The sequence below is a fragment of the Monodelphis domestica genome, chromosome X (genome assembly GCF_027887165.1).
Source record: "Monodelphis domestica isolate mMonDom1 chromosome X, mMonDom1.pri, whole genome shotgun sequence".
Taxonomy (NCBI): domain Eukaryota; kingdom Metazoa; phylum Chordata; class Mammalia; order Didelphimorphia; family Didelphidae; genus Monodelphis; species Monodelphis domestica.
Window position 1 is genome coordinate 30,620,595 of NC_077235.1, and position 22,565 is coordinate 30,643,159.

At 39.1% G+C, this 22,565-nt stretch overlaps 1 protein-coding gene across 1 annotated transcript in view; it reads left to right on the forward strand.

Moving 5' to 3' along the window:
• The window catches only part of ATRX (ATRX chromatin remodeler), a gene marked incomplete in the record, with an annotated part of 191,522 nt that overhangs the window by 163,345 nt on the left and 5,612 nt on the right, over positions 1-22,565 (forward strand). The window contains 4 exon segments of the mRNA XM_056809652.1: positions 17,217-17,366; positions 18,503-18,628; positions 20,342-20,437; positions 22,027-22,155. Coding sequence (XP_056665630.1) covers positions 17,217-17,366; positions 18,503-18,628; positions 20,342-20,437; positions 22,027-22,155 — 501 coding nt within the window.

Sequence of the window (22,565 nt, forward strand, 5' to 3'; positions counted from 1 at the left end):
GTCAATGATTGGGAACCTTTAAGAGGTGGAGTGCCAGGTCCTGCCCCCTACCCCCCCCCCCCAGACCAAGTGTAATGCCTGCCCTCCCCCAGAGACTGAGTGCCATGCCTGCCCCACCCACCACCACCACCCCTCCCCCCACCCACTTTATCCTACACAGGGGAGGGGGGAAGTGTTCTCATTGGGCTGCTGGGTGGAGGGGTGGGTAAAGTTAGGAATGTCCTCAGCAAGCGTAGAAAAGGGATGGGAAGTGGCCCAAGCTCTGCACCCTCCCAGCTTTGCCGCACATGAGCTGCCCACCTTACCCCCTGTGCGTGCCCATTGGGCTGCTGGGCAGAGGGGCAGGGGGATGTAAAAAAATGTCATCAGGCACAATGTAGAGGGGAAAGGGAGCAGCTCCCCCCAAGTTCCCTCTGCCTTTCTAGTAATGAACTCTGACTAGGAGTTGGAGGGCAGCATGTGCCCACAGAGAGTACTCTGTGTGCCATATTTGGCACTTGTGCCATAAGTTTGCCATCACTGGTATAGGCTGCTTTTTTTTTTTTTTAGCGCCCCCCCCCCAACCCACCCCCTCTGTGTGTACATATTATTGAGGTGTCATTTTAATACCACCAGTTGTATGGTGAGGTGCCCTAGATTTCAATTCATAAATATAGCCCAGATGCTTGTCATTTTTAATAGCTGTTACATCCTGTTAATATACCATAGTTTACTTACTCATTATGGACACTTCGTTTCTGGCAGTAGTACACTACTGTGAACTTTTTTGTGGACACCCCCCTTTTTTTCTTTTGGGATAGTGCCTCTGAGTCTATTCCCCATATTAGAACTCCTGGGTCCAGTGTGTATGAATGAACAGTTTTATAGCTCGTTACATATTGTCACCTTGGTCTATAGAAAGATTGACTCCAATCAATAATATCACCATTAATATGTAAATCTACTCATTTCTCCATCTCTAGGACCTTTGGGGTTTTTTCATTTTAAAATTTATTTTTACTTCCATGGAAGAATACCTTAAAGTTGTTTTAATTTGCATTTCTGGAATTCCTTCTGAGAATACAGGTTTTTGGACCATTTCCTAACTAACAGATTTCTTGGCCCCAAGTAACTTCACCACTTTGAGCTTCAGTTTCCTTGTACATTAAATGAGAGAATTGGACTAGATGGACTACCAACTAAACTTATGAAGCACTTAACTTTGTGAGCTTTATTTTTTTTTTCTGGCTTTTGCAGTTTTGTGACAGAAGTTATTGTACCTTGTGCTTTCTTTTGTACCTGCCCAGGTAGCCTGACACATAAACCCACTTGTTGATCTCCTTTGCTTATGGCCTGTTTTGAAACTCTTAAGTCTTATTTGTACCATTTAATAGCACTTTCATAGGTCTTTCTTCATCCATACAGCATCTTTGAAAAGTACAGGTGGAATTAGACCTAATTTATATGCAGTGAGGCCAAAATGCAGAACAGTCAAGTTATTTGTCCCTTACAGTGGGCATATGAGAAAAGGAGGATTTATTAGAGTTTGAAATTCCTGACTCAGAGCCTTTGTTGAAACTGTTTTGTCACTCTGCTATCTTATTGCCATTTACCTCTGTTGCTTACTGTTTCTTAAATCCCCTTAGTCTGTTTTCTGGAAATGTAAAAGCCTCCTACTCCTAGTAACTCCTTCTTTAGTATATTGATTTCAGGACTTCCTAAATCCTGAAGACCATAGCTCAGCCCTTTACTACTTGCTGGAAAATTATTGGAGGACCCAACTTCATTATAATAGCATGTGTCTGGCTTTAGAAATCTGAAACCCAGGTTTGTAGCAAATGCTTATGAATTGTCTAGCTCCCAACTGGCTACTTTTTAATAGGTAAGGTAATGCCTAACCTCCGTTAAATTTTATGTAGATTATATTGAGGAAAACACCTTTTCTAGTAATAGTTCTTTTGAATTACTTAGCAATCAGAGATTAAAATCTTGGGTAAGGTCATATTTCATAATATGATTAAGTGGGTGTTTTGTTCCTTTACAGTACTGTGTACACAGCCTAGACTCTGCACCTTTTAGTAAGAAAACAAAAGCCAGTAAAACCTGTATAGAATTCTTCTCGCTCTTCCCCTTTTCCAGCACTGAGCTACCTCTGTTGTGTTGGCTGTGGACTGCTTGTTGGCAATTATAGGGAAAACAGAGGTGGGCCCTTAGAAGCTTTTGATTTCCTCCCCCACCTCACCCCACCTCCCTTCTGCTTTTCTTTTTCTCCTTTCTCAAAGTGAAGTGACTGAACAAAGATGTGTTTGTGTGGTTTATTGCCCTCCAGAGAGTAAAATAAGGTTTTTACATTGGTAATTCTTAATACTTGTATGAAATACATAGTGAACAAATATGATATAAGGTAGAAAGCAGCAGGCAGAAATTTTATATTTCTGGAAAATTCCTCAACTTACTGAAAATATTTGAAACATTCCCATTATCTGAGGACAGCATGGTATAATAGAAAGGTTACTCTACTGGAATCCTGTTTCTGGTACCTGTGCACTCTTCCCATATCTGGACCTCAGCCAGTTTTTTTTATAGAGATAGAGATAGAGATATAGATATCAACAAGTTATAACACTTGCCTGTGGGCCTTCGCTGTGGGGATACAAGGAAAGGCAAAAGCATGATCCCTACCCTCAAACTGCTCCCAGTCTAGTGGGGGATGCGATAGTAGATGCTTACAGGAGAAGGATTAGGGACCGGGAAAGGCTTCCTGTGAAAGGTAAAGTTTAGGCTGAGTCTTAAAGGAAGCCAAGAAATAGAAGAGAAGAGAGAGCAGTCTAGTCATGAGAGAACCACAGTCAAAAGTCGCAGGATCAGGAAATGGAACATTGTGTGGGAGGAAATTAAAGTAGCCACTATAGCAAAATCTCTGAGTAGCATGGAGGGGAGGAAAGGTAAGAAAGGGCTGCGTTGTAAAAAGAATTTAAATGTCAAACAAAGGACTTTATATTAGACCATAACTATAAGTGAGCTACTGAAGTTGAAGACTGAGGAATGACACGGTCTGACCTACAGCTTTAAGAAAATTACTTTGGCAACTGAAAGATAATTTGGAGTAGAGAGAGATTATTATAATAGTTCTAGAAAGAGATGATGAGGGCCTGCAGTCGTGAAGGTATGGGAAAGCTTGTGAAGGTGAAAGTGGCAAGACTTAAACAATAGATTAGATTTGTGGAGTGGGCACAAGTGAAGAGTAGAGAATTGACATCAAGCTTCTGGGCCTAGTAATAGGAAAGGAGAGGAAAGGTTTGGGTAGGGGGAGATGAATGCATTTAGAACCATATTTAAGATGTCCCTAGGGCATCCAAATCAGTATGCCTTAAAGACAGTTGGTGTTGTGAGATTGCAACTCAAGAGATACTATGAGATCTGGTGATATTTTGTGTGTGTCTGTGTGTTTTTAATACATATAAATATACAGATATAGATCTGGGAGATTATAATTTAGTTCATCAATTAAATGGGGAGAGATGGACTAGTTGATCTTCTTAGTTCCCTTATACTATAAAACTATTATCTCATTGGTTGCTAGATGGGAATTAACAATTCATGACATATATGCTACATGAATTCTTTTTTGATTTGAGCATAACTGCAAATATTTCTCATCTTCTAGAATGAGTCTTATGTGGGACTTGGGCAGCCAAAACGAAACTTAACATCATGAGGACTTTGGCATTGCAGGCCACAAGGAAAAGAGACCTACTTTTACCTTACCATTTTACAGAGAAAGGTACACTTGGTTCTAGCAACACTCAACAGATGTTCACAGCATGTTTCTGTTTCTAGGTGTCCCCAAACTCAACTGCTTTGCAAATTTTGATGCTGTTGCCAGCATTAGCCTCCCAGCTTTCCTGTAGCATGGATACTTGTCTAATTTAAGCTATTGGCTGGCTAACCTCTCTGGGAGGGATCTAAGAGCCCAGCCTAAATTCTAGGTTAGCTCCCATAAAGTTGTCCAAAAGTCAGATCTAAATATTTGAGCCAAATCATGGATCCACAGCTCAAATGAATCACTCTAATTTGCTGAACCATGAACTAAATTCATTGAATCCTAAAATTTCCTAAATTCCTATGTAGTTCAGCTTAAGGATTTTCTTAATTTAAAAAAGTTTAAGTACTTCAGACATTCATACCTTCATCATTATGAGCGCTCCCTCCACTGACACAGATGGCCCCTCTCTGTGTCTCAGTAGATTGTTTTTGTGAGTTGCGGTGCCTTAAAAAATTGTCACTCACCCTGTAGCCATAATGAAGAACTATATGAGGATTAGCCAACTGGTAACAGGTAACAGACATGGTCAGGCAATCACTAAATCCCTATTAAAAGAAACCTTTCTAGCTTAATTTCTCTGTTTCCCCCTTTGAAAACCCAAGGACACAATTATGAGGTATTAGATTAGTAATTTAGTGAAGTAAAATTGTAATTATTTTGTTACTAATTGAGATGCTGGCAAACCCTATTGTGTCACTCCTGAAGTTTAGTTGAGATAGTAAGGAGTATACAATGCCGCCCCACTCATGAGCATCCTTAGCCCATACAGTTTAATTATGAGGCTAAGGAATGGGGTAAAAAAAGGTTTTACTAAGGCATCTAGGTTGGAAGCTCTAGTTGCTTGCAAACTAACCTTTTCTTATTCCCTTGCTGTTCCTTAACTACCCCCACCTTCATTCTCCATTTTCTCTTTCTCTCCTCTTCTAAATAATTCGGTCTCCATGAGGGTGGGTCAATCCAACATTCTCTGCAACTCTCCTTAGAAACTGAACTTTTCTCCCCCATTGTTAATTCTATGACTTCTGTTCCCCTCCCTATTTATGTAATAATTAGCAACCATTTGGGAGAAAACTGTCTCTTGCTTCCTTCTCATATTCTTTCTTTCCTGTCTCCCCCAACTCAACCAGAATCATGTCTCAGTCTATCCCTTCCCAACTTTTCTATTGTTCCCCCTGGGATTCCCATTCCATATTGAATAAGCATCTTTTCATCCCATACTTCTTTCTTTCATGCTCTTTCCAGCTATTTGTTGTCACTAAGATGTGTCTCCCTTCTGACAACACTGCACCCTGGCCATCCTCTTCAGCACTGGCCGTACCTTCTCTTACATATACCACAATACTTTTGAGTTTAGGGTCCTAGGCTATCCCCACTAAGGTCCAAGGGAAAATAGTTGTCAGGTTGGAGGTGGTGGTGGTGGTGGTGGTGGTGGTGGTGGTGGTGGTGGTGGTGGTGGTGGTAAAGGAGGAGGAGGTAGAAATGGCAATGGCGATCGTGGATACAGCACATGCTAACTCCTATCATATTGGTCCTGGAGGAAAAAATGGAATGCTCTTTGTTTCTCATTGTTACTTGTGCACTCTGTCTTTACCTCCACCCAGTAATCCTTTCCTCTTTAAAAGAAACTTGACTCGAAGTTCAAGACTCAAAGTTTTCCACTCATATAGGAGTATAGGAGAAAGGAGTTAGAGGCAAGAGATATTTTGGAGGTAGAATCACTAAGTCTGGGTAACTGATAGGATATGACAATTAAGGGGAAAAGATGAGCCAAGAATGCCTCTGCAATTCTGCACCTGGATGCCTGGATGAATTAGGGGCACCCTCAATAAAAATAGGGAAATTTAAAGGAGGTATGAGTTTAGGAAGGAAGGAAGGAAGGAAGGAAGGAAGGAAGGAAGGAAGGAAGGAAGGAAGGAAGGAAGGAAGGAATCAATCATTTATTAGGTGCTTATTATGTGCAAAGCACTGTGCCAAGTAATAACATTACAAATAGAAAAGTGAGGCAGTTCCTGTTCTCAAGAAGCTCATGTTCTAATGGGAGAAGACCACACATATGGAAGCTTTTAGCTGCAATTGAAACTGAGAAGTCTCTCAGTTCCTAGGGTATAGTGACAATGAAAATGTTACTATCCTTTCCTTGTTATCAATATTTCCTAGAGTCTTTGGGTTCGGGATCCTTTGGCTGTCCCCACTAGGGTCTTAGGGGAAATGGCTATTGTGGTGGGCCTGTCTTTCCTTCAGGATGCTTTGCTGCTTCAGCTAGGCTTCCTTGCCTTTCTTGTATATGGCAGTTGGTTGATAGCTGGTAAGGATGGCTGCCCCCTTCTCCACAGGAGCTACCTACCTCACTAGACGATGGCTGTGAGGGCCAGCTTTAAAATAGGGTGTGTGGTCTTTGGTAATGCTGCCACTCCCAGGGTTCCTGTGCCTATGTACATGTTGGTGTCAGTTGGTCACAATTATTGAGGGTTTTTTAAAAATATTTATATTTTCCAAAAGGGAATTAAAACTCTAAATAAGCAGAGAGATTAGCAAAAGAACACTTAGCTGGCCTTGATGAATTCATGACACCAGATCCAGAAGAAATACTGCATGAATTAGTAAATGTGACTGCTGACCCATAGTCAGCCATCTTGGAACGATAATATAGAATAAAAGAGCTTCTTGTAGAAGGACAAATATCCTCATTTCACAAAACAGGACGATTGGTACCTGCACCCATTGGCTAGTGATTTTGAACATTTTCCTTAAGATATATTGCATTCATAATGCCTTCAGGACATTTAGCTTTGGATATTTAATAATCAGGAGTTCTAGGTGTTATACATCCCTATGCAATTTAAGATCACAATAACTTTTTTTAGCTGCTATATCATACTGGTAATTCTTATTGAGCTAGCTCTCAGTACACTAAATCTCCTAGGTGTTTTTAAGACAAAATACTATCTATGCCTCTCAGACCCCTCTTGCTCTCACAATTGGCAATGTATTGAACAGTTTGCATCCAGAGTTTGCCATCTCTGTATTGTGCATTCCATTGTTACAACTGTGGAACTAAGATGAGAAATTCTTAAGGTGCCACCTGTATTTGATGAAGATATGCTGGCTTTTTGTTATCTCTCTTTTATTTTCTAGATGTTCATCAACCATCTCTGTAATAATTTATTCAGGGCCATTAGCCTAAGTGTTCAGGTGCCACTCTTCCCTTTTGCTGAAATAAGGATGTTTGCCCTTCTCTGCGCCACACTGTGGTATCTCTTCCATTCAATACTGTCTTTCAAAGATGGACAGCCTTGGGTCAACAGATACATTCACAGTAATTCTGGGCCTGGGGACATGCCGTCATGAAGAGCAGCTAGGTTCTATTTTACTAATCTTCCCTACTTATTAGGATTTCAGTTCCCTCTTAGAGGATTTAATTTAATGCTTTCCAGTCCAAAGATGATTCTCTTTGGCAAAGAAAACAGAAACAAAAGAAAGTTAAGTAGTTCTGCTTCTATTCTGCCAGACTTTATCATTGCTCCATCTACCCAGAGCAATGGTGATCCTTTCTCTTCTTTAATTTGTTTCTTGTCCCCATATAGTTTTTGGGGGGAAAGGTGGGATTTGGTGACATTGGGGGGAGGGGTTTGGTTCCCTTGTATTACCTCCCCTTGCTTCCTTTTAAAATACATGTCTTAAAAATATAAATTGGTAGATGAATTCCTTATGTGTCCAAACAGTATCTTTAGGATACTCTTCCTTTCCTTTTCTTACCAAAATTATTTTTCTTTGCTTCTTCAGAGTTCTATTCTGATGCACTTCCCTTCCTTCCTGAGCTGACTTTATCAGTAGAATTTTTGCCCATTACTTATCTGTCTCAATGCCCATGGTGCACGTCAAACTGGCTCTGGCTTTCTGATATTTCCCTGTCACAAATTATAAGTTAGAAAAATCACTGCTTCCCTCCAAAGGTTCCCATCATTTAAACTCCAGCAGCCAGTTCCCTCTTACTTATAAAAATTTAATCCAGAATAACAGTCCTTTTTAATGATGGTTCTTCTACTTTTGTTGCTGTTGTTGGTTTTCTTGGCAAAGATACTGCAGTGATTTACTGTTTCCTTCTCTGGCTCGTTTTACAAATGAGGAAACTGAAGCCAGCAGGACTAAGTGACTTTCCCAGGGTCACACAGCTAGTCCATGTCTGAGGCCAGATTTGAACTCAGGAGGTTGTCTTTCGAACTCCAGGTCCAGTACTCTATCCACCACTCCACCTAGCTGTCTGGACCCTTAGATTGAAGGAAAATTTAACTAAGGGAAAACAAATTCTACCTCTAGCAAATAGAGAGCTCTAACAGTTATGTGGATAACTGACATTTCCTTTCTTAGAACCTCAGTTCTCCAACTGTCTTTTTTTAATTGAACCTTTTCTAGTATCAGGCATTCATTTTCTTCTACCACCATCTCCTATTGGAAAAAAAAAGAAAAACAAAACCCTTGTGACATATGCACAATCAAATTAAATCTTCTAGTGGCCATGTCCAAAAACCACATGTCTAATTCTGACCCTAAAGCCATCCATTCCCTCTCTGACAGGACATAGGTAACATTCATCATCATTAGTCCTCTGGAATCATGGTCAATCATTGCCTTTATTGTGCAGTGAGTGAAACCATCCCTTTTCTCATTTCTAGTGGTACAAAAGTATTCTATTACATTCCTATATCATCATTTGTATAGCCTTTCCTCAGTCGATGGGCACCCCCTTAGTTTCTAGTTCTTTGATACCACAACAAGAGATATCTTCAGCCATGAGCTTGCCACTTTTCCTAGATTTATTATCTATTTCCTGAATCCAATTCTTTCCTTGTAGTCTAGACTATATTTTAAATCAGTATTGCTTTTGTCTCTTCCTGCATTGCAATTCTTTCACCTCAAACCATTTTCGTGCTCCAAATTTCTTCACCAGGCCTATGAGTTATGGTGTACAGAGACTCTTTAAAGTCTTTAGGATGGGAATTTCATTTTTCCAGGTCACTCCCAATGAGGTTTAAATGCAAGGATCTTGAACTTATATATTTGGATTTTAGCTTCTTTCCTTAGAGTGAGAATCCTGACATATTTTTGTCTCACCATGATCAGAGTTTGTGCCTTGTCTCCTCGGTAGAGAGGTGGTAGCCCATTAGGGCAGAGTCAGTTAAGTGATGCAACAACATTTAAACATTTGCTCATGTGGCAAATACATTTTTTTTTCCTAAATGGGCTTCCCTTCCTCTGTCCCTTGCAGAAATGATTTTAAAGTACTTGATAAGAAATTGCTAGCTATGATTATGCCAAGTGCTTGAGAATATTAATTGCATTCATCTCCATTTGAATTTATTATTAATTGTTTGATTAATTGAATGTCACCTTTAAAAAGTATTAGCAACAAAGTAAATCTGTTCTTCAACTTTAAAATTTCAACACTTACTTAATACAAAATGAAATTTAAGCTAAGAAAGCAAACATACATGTTTCAGTGTAATATAAACCACATTTTGATGACTTTGTTGGCCAAGTGAGTATGGATTATATTCCTTTTTGTTTTCAATAATATTGTTACTATAGTAACTGTTACATATGTATGTTTTAAAGAAACTCCACATATTGTAAGGATTGTATATTGGACTAGGAGTTTGCATTGTGTGAACTTGCTTTTTATAACTTTTGCTACACTCATTAATTTCCACAAAATTTTTCTTTGTATCCTGTTACCCTTACCTTTCCCCTTTTAATTCCATTATTTTACTCATGATATCCTCAGATTATATAGGATAATCATAGAGGTTTTATACTATAAACTATGACCAAAAGAAAGAACAGCTGTGAATTAAGATTTACATGTTAGAAATCCTGTAACTTAAAAAAAAAATTCCACATATGTGTGTCATACTCAGGGGGATGGGGAATAATTTCTGATTTAAAAGCAAAATTATAGTCTTAGGGTCATAATATGCATCCATGGTCAAACTTAATTCTCAAACCACGTGTGATTCTAGACTGATTCTGTGCTGCCAACTTGCTGTGTACTGTGAGCCTTGCCACAATAATAGTCATGATAATAATCGCTAACATATGGCTCCTTCAATATGCCATGCACTGTGATAAGAATTTTACAAACATTCTCTCATTTGAACCTCATAACAACCCAGGCAGGAAGGTGCTCTTGTTATGATCTTCATTTTACAGATGAGGAAACTGAGGTGAACAGAAGTGAATACCCAGGATCACACAGCTAGATTTGATCAAGACTAGATTTGAACTTGGGTCTTTGTGACTCCAGGCTAGGCAGAAAGATTTGGATTCTCTGTTTTATCTTAGGCCAGTTATTTTCCCTTTGACTTTGTCTTTGTCCTATAAAATTAACTTTCTTTTGTTGCCTTTTCCTCACTATAAATTTCTCTACCTGTCCCTCAAAACTCTATTCTGGGCCTTCTTCCTTCTCTACACTCTCAGTGATCTCACAGATCAAATCATAGGTGCAATTTTCATCTCTAGTTAAATGATTCCCAAATCCGAATAAACAGCCCTGATCGACTATAGTCCTACATAACTAACTTCCTTTTACCTATCTGCATGTCTTGTGGGTATCTCACACTCAATGTGTCTAAAACAGAAGTTTTATAAACTTTTCTCTTTTAATCCTTTACTCTTCCCTATTACTCTATTCCCCCACCCCCAATTATCTAGAACCTACTTCCACCACTTCTGTTACATACATTCCTTTGTCTCTCCTCACTTGGCCACCATGTTGGTTCACACCCTTCACACATACTTGCCTGAGCTATTGCAGTGGCTTCTTAAATTGGTCTTGCTTCTAGCCTTTCTCTTCCAGTCTTTCCTACCCACAGTTGTAGAAACAGAATCTTCAGTAGCTTCCTATTGCTTTCAAGATAAAAATACAAAATTCTTCATAATTTGGCTCCAGCCTTACTCAGATACTCAGACCTTCCACACAAACTGACTCACTTGCCATTCTAAGCTTTCTAGCCGCTTTGACTTTGCACAGTCTTCCATTTTATTCCCTCCTTACCTCTGCCACTTAAACTCCTTAACTTCCTTCAAGATTCACTTCTTTCCTTGTCTCCCTACTATTTAGCGTTCTCTCCTTGGAATTATCTTGGAATCTCTTTCAGTTTGAGGTTTCCAAATATCCTTCCTGTCATTTGTTTTGGTCTTCCTAACCCCTACATGTTGCAAATGTTTGTGAAATTAGAATGGGAGCTCTCTGAGAGCAAGGACTATTTTTGTATGCACCCCCCCACCTCCATGTTTAACTGAGTGCCTGGCACATAGTAAGCTCTTAATAAAATGGATTATTAATAAATTAATACATTTTAATAAATAAAAGAAAGCAGTACTTATTCCGTAGTGATTTATATATACCTGTCAGAGTCCCAAAGCACAAAAAAATGGACACTGCATAAATATCTAGTTGAAACCCACTAAAATTCAATCCAAAAAGAGTAGGGTGTGATAGAGAAGAATTCTTGTGGGAGGTATAATGTGCCTTGCCATCAATGGAGAGCCTGGAGGGTATTGACAGGGAAATCCTGCCAACAAACCACTTGACTGTAGGGAGCTCTGGCATTTCAAGCTATGCAATCTTCCTTTCTAGAAATATCCTGACAGTGAGGATATGTTGGCAACTGCCACATTCTTTCCTTCTAATCTGAAGATATTTTAAATGCCTTCTTAGGGAAGACTTTGCCATTAACCACTCTTTAATGATCATGACTGACTTATTAGAGGACCTCTCATTCTAGGATGTGGGGGAAATCCCACATTAGGGGGCTGAGATAGAGCTTTTTTTGAAAGGAGTATCACCTTGTGTTCCTTAGTAGTATTAGGTTTAGGGAGATGTTATAATGTGGTGGAAAGATCATTGGATTTGGAATGAGAAGACTGAGATGGAGTCCCTTCTACATCATTCTATGCAGTTATGGACAAGTCACTGTAGGCCTCATCTTCCCCATTGTAAAATCAAGGGTGTTCAGTTTGTTGTTATTAATTGAAGTACGAGACTCAGGGTCCTCCTGGGTTCTAAAGCTGACTCTGCCATTGATGAGTCACTTTAACTTCTTGCACCCTCAGTTTCCTCAGGGTTTTGGACAAATGAACCAATAGTCCCCTGTATAAGCATTTGTAAACATGTATTTGTATTTCTTTAAAGTTGAGAGATTGACCTAAATGATTTCTGGCTTTCCAGTTCTAATAGTCTGATTCTTTCTCTTTTTAAAGTTTTGTGCCTGTGTCAAAAGATAGTCTTCATATATCACAAACAGTTCAATATAGAAGATTGATTGGTCAAAACTTTTTTTGACCAACCCTGTCGTCATTTCTTTCTACCTCCTCCAAAAAAACAATGAAACCTGAGAGTAATAGTGGGAAAAGTATCTGGATACTTTGGAGTAAAAGAATCTGTGCTCAGATTTTAGCTTTGCTCCTTTTAAGGTGTGGCCTTGTCAGTATCTTTGGCAGGCCTTAGTTCACTTTATCTGTAAACTGAGAGAATTGGACTCAATAACCCTTGAGATCTGTAATATTGTGATCATTGAGAAATTAACAACACCTCAAATGTGTGTTCATTTGTCCGGGGGGGTGGGGGGTGGAAACTCAATGTTAGTATACTAGTTATGTTTTCTTTGAGGAACATATTTCTATGAGTTCATGAAAGTTTTTTCTTAACAACCTAATGGCAAAGGAGAAATTCTAGCCTGGATCATGATCTACCCAAGTGGCAGAAAGTAGAAGGAGTCCTACAAGGACTGACTTAGAGCTTATGCATGATGCTGTAGATGAATGACAGTCAAACTAGATCCCAGAGCTTCAGTTCATCTGAGTCCTGAACTGTATGTCTAGCTAACTGACAGTAACCGAAATTTGAGGACTCTATGCAAAGTATAACCCTTCTCCATTCCATTTAGAATAATTTACAGCTCCAATTTCTAATATTTGTTGAATCATTTTTTGACAAAAATGAATACGCTGGACCCATTGCTCATAATCGATAAAGAAATTAATATTGATCATCATAATAAAGTTGTTATATTTATATAAGCAATGTACCAATATTTAGGTAGAATTGTGGTGGTATTTATGGGAAATTTGTGTATTAGACCCTCTCCCTCCTGAAATGTTTGGAGCATTTGGAAAGAAAAACTTGAAGTTTTATAAAATTTTAATACTGGAGAGTGGAGGGGGAAAATTTTTTTTTAATCTAACTAGAAACAAACCCACCTGATACTTCATGATGAAGTTCACATGAAGTAGAGGATGGCATTATCCCCTGCTTAAATCTTCTTTGTGGTATGGATGAACACCTCAGTTCTCTGTAAGTGTTGGCATGTCCTATCAGTCTGGAAAGGCTTTGCATGTTAATCCTGATGGTGGATAGTATGTCTGGCATTTGGGGACTATACTAGCTAAGTTCAGGTTCTGCAACAGATTGACCACAGAGTGACAATAGACCTGGCACAGAGCTAAATGAATATTCCACATATGAGATACCCTCTGAGTATGCCTCATCTCTCACTATCTTAAATGTAATTGCCTACCTGGAGCCATATGTGAATTTAGTCCAATCTTTGAGTATCCAGACCTTTGCCCTGAATTCCTTCACCCCCAACTCTCACACTGCCCTCCCATCATCAGACCTCAAAAAGTAGAGAGGGTCCAAATATTTGGTGTCTGTGGGTAGGAATTTGCATCACCTACTTCTGTAATCCCAGTGATGAAATTGGTACCTTCCTTGGCTCCCTCTCCTCTCCTCTCTTATCCAGCTGAATCATACCACCCCCCAGTCCCTTTCTTTCTCTGTCTTGCCTTTCCATAGTTCCTTCTAGAATTTCTGCTTAATCATTTAATTTCCCTCCCCGTGGATCTCTCCTTTCCATATTCCTTTCATCTTCTTGCACTCAAGGGAGCTCTCTCCAATGCTGGTTGCTCTTGTGTTTGCTACTCTCCACTCCCGTCTTCAGTCCTCATTCCATCATGCTTCAGCAGCCTCTTCTTTGAGGTTCATTCCATCAATCTTTATCATCTCTTTCAGATCCTTTTCATTTATCTCTTCCCTTTCTCAAGAAGTTTAATAACTAATTCATAATCTTCCCTGTAACTCTACTTCTTCCCCAGGCTTTGGAGAACTTCAATGACCTCTCTAACATCCTGGCCTTCCAACTTATCAACCTCAATTTCTATGTCCTATTTCTCTCTCAGCTGTTCCCAGAGATTGTCATACCCTCATTCTCACCATCACCCCCCCTAGCTACCCCCTTGATCTTGTTGTTAATCATTTCAGTCCTGTTTGTCTCTTTGTGTTGAAGGTTTTATTGGCAAACATACTTGGAGTGGTTTGCCATTTCCTTCTCCAGTTCACTTTACAGATGAAGAAACTAAGGCAAAGTGAAATGACTTTCCCAGGGTCGCACAGATAGTCTAGTGTATGAGACTGGATTTCCAGTCACAAAGATGAATCCTGCTGAATGGCACTCTAACCATTGCACCACCTAGCTGCCTTCCCCTTGACCTAGAGCTCTGAAATTCCCATTTCTGATCAGTATTCCCTCCTTCCATTTCTTCCTTTCCTAACTAACCTTGCTCTTTCCTCTCCTTTTAACCCTATTTCACATTCTCACCACAATCTCTGATTTCCTCCTCATTCTTGCTTTCAGTATCACTGTTCTCTCTTCACATTATTGAACCTATAATTGACCAGTTCAACTAGACCCCAGGGTACCTTTTACTTAATCCATCCCCTTTCCTCCTCTTGGTCATGCTTTGCTAGTCACCAATCGTTAATTATGCCACCTTCTTCCCCACCCTTTCCTGCTTGTACTCCTAAGTTGCTACAGATACTAGAGTCAATTTCTTTATTCTGCTTTTATTTTGACCCTTACTGCTATGAAGCCAAGCTTTTCTTCATCCTTGATTGCCTCTCTTTTTCCCTACAGTGCTGTTCATTCCTTTTAAAGACTCTGTTGCTTCTTCCATTCTTTCTCAGCAGCTGCCCTTTCCTCTCTTCTGATAAGAAACTATCCCCTGTTAGCTCTCCCTTATCCCCCATCCCCATTCCATGCCTTAAAGCCTCTCTAAATGTTCATTCTCTCCTCATTCATATCTCTGAAAAAGAGGTGACCTTTTCCTTTGCCCAACACTTTCTCTACCTATTCCTTCCATCTGTCCCCTCCTGGAGCTTGCTGCATTAATCTCCCCATATCTATTAGCTGTTTGTCAGCTGCCTGCAAACATGTTTAGATTCACCTCATCCTTTAAAAAAAAAAAAGCTCACACTTGCTCCTACTGCTGACTATCAATCTATCCCTCATCCCTCTTTTACTGCCAACCTCAAAAGAAATCTTCTAGCCTCTCTGTTCCTGCTTTATTGCTTCCTATCCTTTTCTTGATCCCTTCATGTTTGGCTTCTGATTACTTAATTGTCAAATCCAATGTCCTTTTCCCAATCCCTATCCTTCTCTACATAGCACTTGACACTAATGACCACTCTCCTCTTGGGTACTGACACTTCTCTGTACTTTTGAGATACTCTTCCCACATTTCTCCTCTTAGTTGTTTGATTGCTCTGGTCCTTTGCATCACTTCTATCTGTGATTGTTCTAGTTCTTCTCTTCTTTACTTTTCTCTCTTTACTACATTCTCGGTTGATTACCTTTTTTAGCATCTTGGGTATCCTATTGCCTTTTCTTTGCAGTTGACTTTCAAATCTATATATCTAGCCCTCCTCTCCTAAGATCCAATCTCATATTTCCAACTACATATTAGACATTTCCAGTTGGATAATTCTCTTGGCAAATAGTTTCCCAAATATTTTTATTTTTTTCCATTTGAATTAGTTTAGTCAATTTAGAATATTATTCCTTGGTTACAATAATCACATTATTTCCCTCCCTCACCTCCACCCACCCTTCCCGTAGCCAACATGCAATTTCATTGGGTATTACTTGTGTCCTTGATCAGAACCTGTTTTGTCTAGAGTGATTTTAAATAGAGTTTCTCTTTCTAATTTTTGCTGCTGAGTTTTGTTGAAAATATCTAAAATACTGATGCTTTATGTGGGTTTATTTTGTATCCTGCAACTTTGCTTAAATTATTAATTATTTCAACTAGTTTTTTAGTTGATTTTCTAGGATTCTCTAAGCATACTATAATATAAGCATATCCACAAAAAGTTATGATTTAGTTTCCTTATTGCCTACTTTAATGCTAGCATTTCTAATACAATATTAAATAATAATGGTAATAATGGACATCCTCCTTCACTCCTGATCTTATTGGGAAGGCTTCTAATTCAATTGCAGATTATACTTGCTGATGGTTTTAAATAAATAGTACTTATTTTAAGGAAAGATTCTTTTATTCCTATGCTTTCTAGTGTTTTCGATAGGAATGGCTATTATGTTTAATGGAAGGTTTTTTCTGCATCTATTGAGATAATCATGTGATTTCTGTTACTTTGGTTATTTATATGGTCAATTATGCTAAGTTTTCCTAATATTAAATCAGCTGTGCATTCCTGCTATAAATCCCACCTAGTTGTGGTGAATAATCCTTGTGATATGTTGCTGTAGTTGCCTTTGCTAGCATTTTATTTAAAATTTTTGCATCAGTGTTCATTAAGGAAATTGGTCTGTAATTTTCTTTCTCTCTTTTTAGTCTTCTTGACTTAGGTATCATGTGTCATGAAAAGAATTTGGTAGGACTCCTTCTTTGCTTGTTTTGGTAGTTTGTATACTATTGAGATTAATTATTCTTTAAATATTTGATAGAATTCACTTGTGAATCCACCTGGCCCTGGGAATTTTTTCTTGGGGAGTTCTCCCTTGTCCTGTGAAAATCAATTCTCTACATACCTTTCAAGTTGTATACAGATTTTGACTCTTGTCATTTTGAGGCTCCTTTAAAAGACACCATGGTTTGGAAGGATTGTGAGAGAGATTTCAGCTTTCAGTGCTACTAAGCTGCCATCTTGTTGCCAACTTAGGCCTCAAAGGTTAGAGCCAGGGTCAATGATAGAACAAGTCTAATCCTCTACCCATCTTAGCCCTGACCTTTCTTCAGGCTCAATGTACCCATTTATTTCAATTGAGTCTCATTTGATCTGGACTATCTATATCAGTGAGAGGAGTGCCCAAGTCCAGGAAATCCCAGACCCTTGAAGCAGTGGTGTCCCCTTTATTGTTGGTTATTTCCCAGATTTGGTATTGCCATCCTTTTATTTATTTGTTTGTTTGTTTGTTTGTTTGGATTTTTTTTTTTTAGTAGCACTATCAGGATATGGTTTCCATTCCCACAGTTATTAGCAAACGGTCCTATCATTGTGGTATGCATTTTATTGTGAAAACTTCACACTCTATCACTTCTTCACATTAAACAGGACACAATCCTTGCAGAATTGCTTCAGATACATAAAGAACATATTGTAGGATATCATGAGCATGATTCTCTTTTGGACCACAAAGAGGAGGAAGAGTTGACTGAGGAGGAGAGAAAGGCAGCTTGGGCTGAATACGAAGCTGAAAAGAAGGTAAGACCACCCTTCCTTTCCAAGTGGCAATTAAGCCCTCATTTTGGAATTTGACTATTTAGAGCAAGTTCCATTCCTTAAAGTAGAAATAAAGGTTGATAGGCTCTAAAATTAGGGCAGGTGAATGGTGTAGAGGATAGAGTACTGGGCCTGGTATTAGGAAAAGACATCTTTCTGAGTTCAAATTTGGTCTCCAACACTTATTAGCTATGTCACCCTGGGCAAGTCACTTTACTCTGTTTGCCTCTGTTTCCTCATTTGTAAAATGAATTGAAGAAGGAAATGGCAAACCACTCCAGTAACTTTGTCATGAAAATCCCAAATGGGGAGAGTCAAGCACAACTGCAAAAATGACTGAACAATAGTATTTAAAATTGGAAAGAATCTTCTAGGACATGTGAACTTTAAAGATCACCTAATCCAACTCCACTGTACCCCACAGATGAGGAAAATGTATAGGTCAAAAACCTGCCTAGTCTCCATTCAATTCATAGTACCCTTTTGCTTGCTGAATTGAGATGCAAGGATAGACAAGTACCAGCTATATTTACCAACATCACAATTCCAATTATTGTAACTCATTTTTCAGGTCTGAGTTGACATTCTGTGACCCTGTTAATTATTAAAATGAAATTATTACAGAAGGTATATCAGGATATGGAGTGCAGATTCCATTATTGGTCACTACTCAATCTACAACAGTAACTTTAAACAAGAAAAAGTTTTAAAATTATAGTATTTTAAAAAATATTTTAAAATGAATTTTAATAAAAAATGTTTCCAGTCATGACGAGTTGCCTTAAGACTGCATTCTTTTTTTTTTTTTAACTCTCCAAAATTCACTGCCAAAACCCCCATGGCCTTCATGTGATGTTGTAAGTTTTCATCAGAATTCTCTGAAAAACCCAGTTCTGTGAGAATTTCAATAAAAAAAAAGAGGGGTACATTTACAGGTTAAAGCTCTCTATGTAATAAGATCTTGGTTTCGGCTGAAAAAGGCTTTTTGTTTGTGTGTGGAAGAGTGTTAATAATTTGCTAGATCTGAGACAAGTAGATTCTTTTTCAAACACAATAGTGATGCAGAATTTAGAGGTTTAAGACATAATATGTGCAAAATGATTTGTGGGGTTTTTTAGGGACTCACCATGCGTTTCAACATGCCAACTGGGACCACTTTACCTCCTGTCAATTTCAACTCACAAACCCCGTATATTCCTTTCAATTTGGGAGCCCTGTCAACAATGAGTAACCAACAGCTTGAGGTAAGTCATAGAGTAAGAAATATGTATATGCAAAGGCATCTTTTAATGTCTTAGATTTGGGTGCTTCTCAAGATGTTTCTTAAGAAGAGGATTGTAGGGGAAATAAAAGAAGTTTTTCTTATATTCTTTAATGAATTCAAATCTCTCCACTGGCTTCCAGTCCTGCATCTCCAACTGCCTTTCAGACTAGATGCCTTCCATGCATCTTTAAACAACATTTATCTTTTCCCTTTATCCCAGCCCTCTTCTTACCTTCCCAGTATTGTAGAGGGCAACACCATCCTATATCAGCCCCTTGGGCTCCCAACTTAGGAGGCATCCTGGACTCTTTCACCATTTCTCACCCTCCGTATCCAATCTATTGCCAAGGCCTATCAGTTTTACTCTTGTAGCACCTCTTGAATAACCCCCATCCCTAAGCAATCACCTCATGGCTCAGTTACTGCACTATCCTATGGGTAGTTTTGTCTTCCCCAGGTCTCTCCCCATTCCAATCCATCCTTCATTCTGCCACCAAAATGGTTTTCCTAAAGCTCAGGTCTGAACATGCCACTCTCTTTCTCAGTGGACCCTCATGACTCCCTATGACCTCCAGGAGAAAATACAAAATGCTTTGTTTGGCATTAAGATCTTTTTATAAACTAGCCTCCTATTCTTCCAGTCTTCTTAATACGTTGCTCCCCAACACTTAATCTTTGACAGTGACCCTGACCTCCTCCTGGCTGTTCCACAAACAAGGCCCTCTATCTCTCAGCTCTGGGCATTTTTTCCAGCTGTCTCCTGTGCCTGAAATATTTTCCCTTTTCCACACCCTGACTTCCTTTACATTCCAAATAAAACTGACTTCCTATAGGAAGCCATTCCCTGACTCCTTTTAATTCCAGGGCCTTCCCTGTTACTTATTCCCTATTGATCCTGTACATAACTTGCTCTGCACATATTTGTTGCTTGTTGTCTCTCCCAAGTTCTAATGTGGGCCCCTTGATGGCAAGAACTCTCCTTTGCCTCTTTTTGTATTCCTGTTGCTTAGCATAGTGCCTGACATATAGTAGGTCCTTAATAAATGCTTAATTGAATAAGCAAGTAAGTAAATGAAACAACCAAATATATTAAAATTTGTTTGTGAAACAAGTTAAACTAGGTTTGAATTAGCCAGTATTTTCATTATAGTTCTCAGTAGGACAACTCATTGCCTGAGCAAATAACACTTCACATTGTGCTGTTTGATTATTTTATTAGATATAGTTTAGAATTTATGAATGAATATATGTTCTGATATAGTGCAGTGCTCCAGCAAGTATGTAAAGGGGACTATGAGATAGATTGTGAACTAGCGATGATAGAATTGAATATTTATATTGTCAATAATGCTTTGTTTTAGAGAAAGTTATCCTGTTTTTGGTATGGGGCAGAGAGGGGGTTTGCTTTAAACCTAATATACACACTGGATTTGTTAACTTCACACCCAGTCCGTTCCTTTAGATTTGAACTTCTCTTCCATTTTATCAGCTGTGAATTTGGCTAGTGCATCCAGTTGTAAAACAAATTTACAATATAAGCCTATCATAAATTTGGGAAGTGGAAGCATCCTTTGTGTTTTTGAGGGTTTCCTATAGTGCTTTTCTCATAATTCATTTTTTGCTTTAATCACTAAACATCGTGTTGGCTATTGCAAAAATGTCGATTGGATTTAAAGTAACTTAATTCTTCCAGGACCTCATTAATCAAGGCAGAGAGAAAGTTGTAGAAGCAACAAACAGCGTGACAGCAGTGAGGATTCAGCCCTTAGAAGACATCATTTCAGCTGTAGTGAGTTACACAGATTTTCTCTTATCCTTACCTTTCTGCCTTCAATAGATTCCTTTGCTTGAGGGGCAAAGTAGTTCACCCTGAGCTTCTGAAAAATCATTTTGTCCCCTTTTTAAAAGTCCTTATGATAAGGACCTCTCAAAACAAAGGGCACATGCACATACATATTCTGTATAGTTAGAAAGTACTGGGACTTGGAACCAGAAAAACAGGAGTTCAAATCCTGCCTCAGGCACTTACTAGCTGTGGAACTATGGACAAATCACTTCATCTTTAGTGACTGTAGGTTTCTTTATTTCTAGAATGAGAATAATAGTCCCTGTAGCATCTACTTTTCAAGGTGGTTGTGAGGCTCAAAAGAGATTATATAGATAAAGCCCTTTCCAAAACCAAAACCATGTCAGCTATTGTATTTTAGACAGGACTCACACCTGGAGGCAGGCCATTTTGATCTTCCTTCTCTTTAGAAGAAAGGGCAGGGGCAGCTGGGTAGCTCAGTGGATCGAGAGTCAGGCCTAAGGATGGGAGGTCCTAGGTTCCAATCTGGCCTCAGACACTTCCCAGTTGTGTGACCCTGGGCAAGTCACTTAGCCCCCATTGCTTAGCCCTTACCACTCTTCTGCCTTGGAGCCAATACACAGTATTGACTCCAAGATGGAAGGTGAGGGTTTAAAAAAAAAGAAGAAGCAAGGGCAGCTAGGTTCTGAAGTGGATTGAGTGCAAGGCCTAAAGTCAGGAAGGATCATCTTCTTGAATTCAAATCTATCCTTCATTCACTTAGTAGTTGTGGTGTGAGCCTGGGCAAGTCACTTTGCCTTAAGAGAAATCCATAAACTTAACCCAGGTGCTTGCAAAAGGATATGTGAAACAAATGCTAGGGCTTGTAATGATCCTAATCTGGGTGAGCTAAAGAAGGGGAGAATATTCCCTTCAGGCTTTTTTGTTTTGTTTTGTCTTAGTTTTTAATTGTTGCTTGACTAGTTTACCCAAAATGTAAGCAACAAATAAAGTTTAAAACATCTCATTGGACCATATTAGTTCTGAAAACAGTAGTGCTGATGGGGCATTGCAGACTTCTTGATAATTAAGGGAAAAAACACTTTGGTGTCAATAAAGGAAATTACTGGATCTGGGTCTATGAAAACTCTTTAGTGAGATCATGAACATTTAGATAGTACCTAAGGGGGTTTTAGAGTTCTCTTAACTCCACCAGCTATTACAGAATAGTATTACAGATGGAGAAATTGAGGCTTAGAAAGGGACTTGCCCAGAGCCAGATAGCTGGTGCCTGGGCTGGTATTTGAACTAGTCCACTGACCAACCAGAGAAATGTGTATCTCACTTATTTCCCCATTTTCTCTCTCCCCAGTGCTTTTGTGCATCTGGGGTGATCAACCTAATTGAAAGTCACTCTTCAAGTGAATCGGAGCATGGGTCTGGGACACTGCATTTTTGGACCATTGCTGACCCTGGATTAGTGCTCCAAAGGAATCCCTTTTTTAATGTCCTCTTTGCAAATTTTGCAGTGTTCAAAGTTGTGCAGATTGAATTGCTGTTATCTAGGATTTAATCCAATCTTTTCCATTTAGTGGAAGGAAAACATGAATCTGACAGAAGCCCAAGTGCAAGCTTTGGCATTAAATAGACAAGCCAGCCAGGAGCTTGATGTGAAAAGGAGAGAAGCGATCTACAATGATGTATTGACAAAACAACAGATGGTAAGAGTTCCCCAGTCTTTAAATTGTATTTTATTCCATTGAATTGAAACTGATGGATGTGGCAAAGTCTCTGCTCTGAAATTTGCCATTGGTTCTTCCTGGGAGAGATCCTAACTCCAAGGCCAAAACCAGCTTTTGCTTCATTTATGAAAGAGGCTAGGCAGCTGGATAAAAATTCCCTTTGGTTTTTCTAACTTATACTTGATACCATGTTAATCCCACCCCCGACTTCCCCAGAACAGCTACTTGTGTGTTCTATTTGGAAGACTAGGGGGTAAAACCATTGCCTAAGGTATTCATTCTCTCTGTCTCTGTCTCTGTCTGTCTCTCCCTCTCTCTCTTTCTCTCTCTCTCTCTCTCTCTCCCTCCCTCTCTCCCTCTCTCTCTCTCTCTCTCTCTCTCTCTCTCTC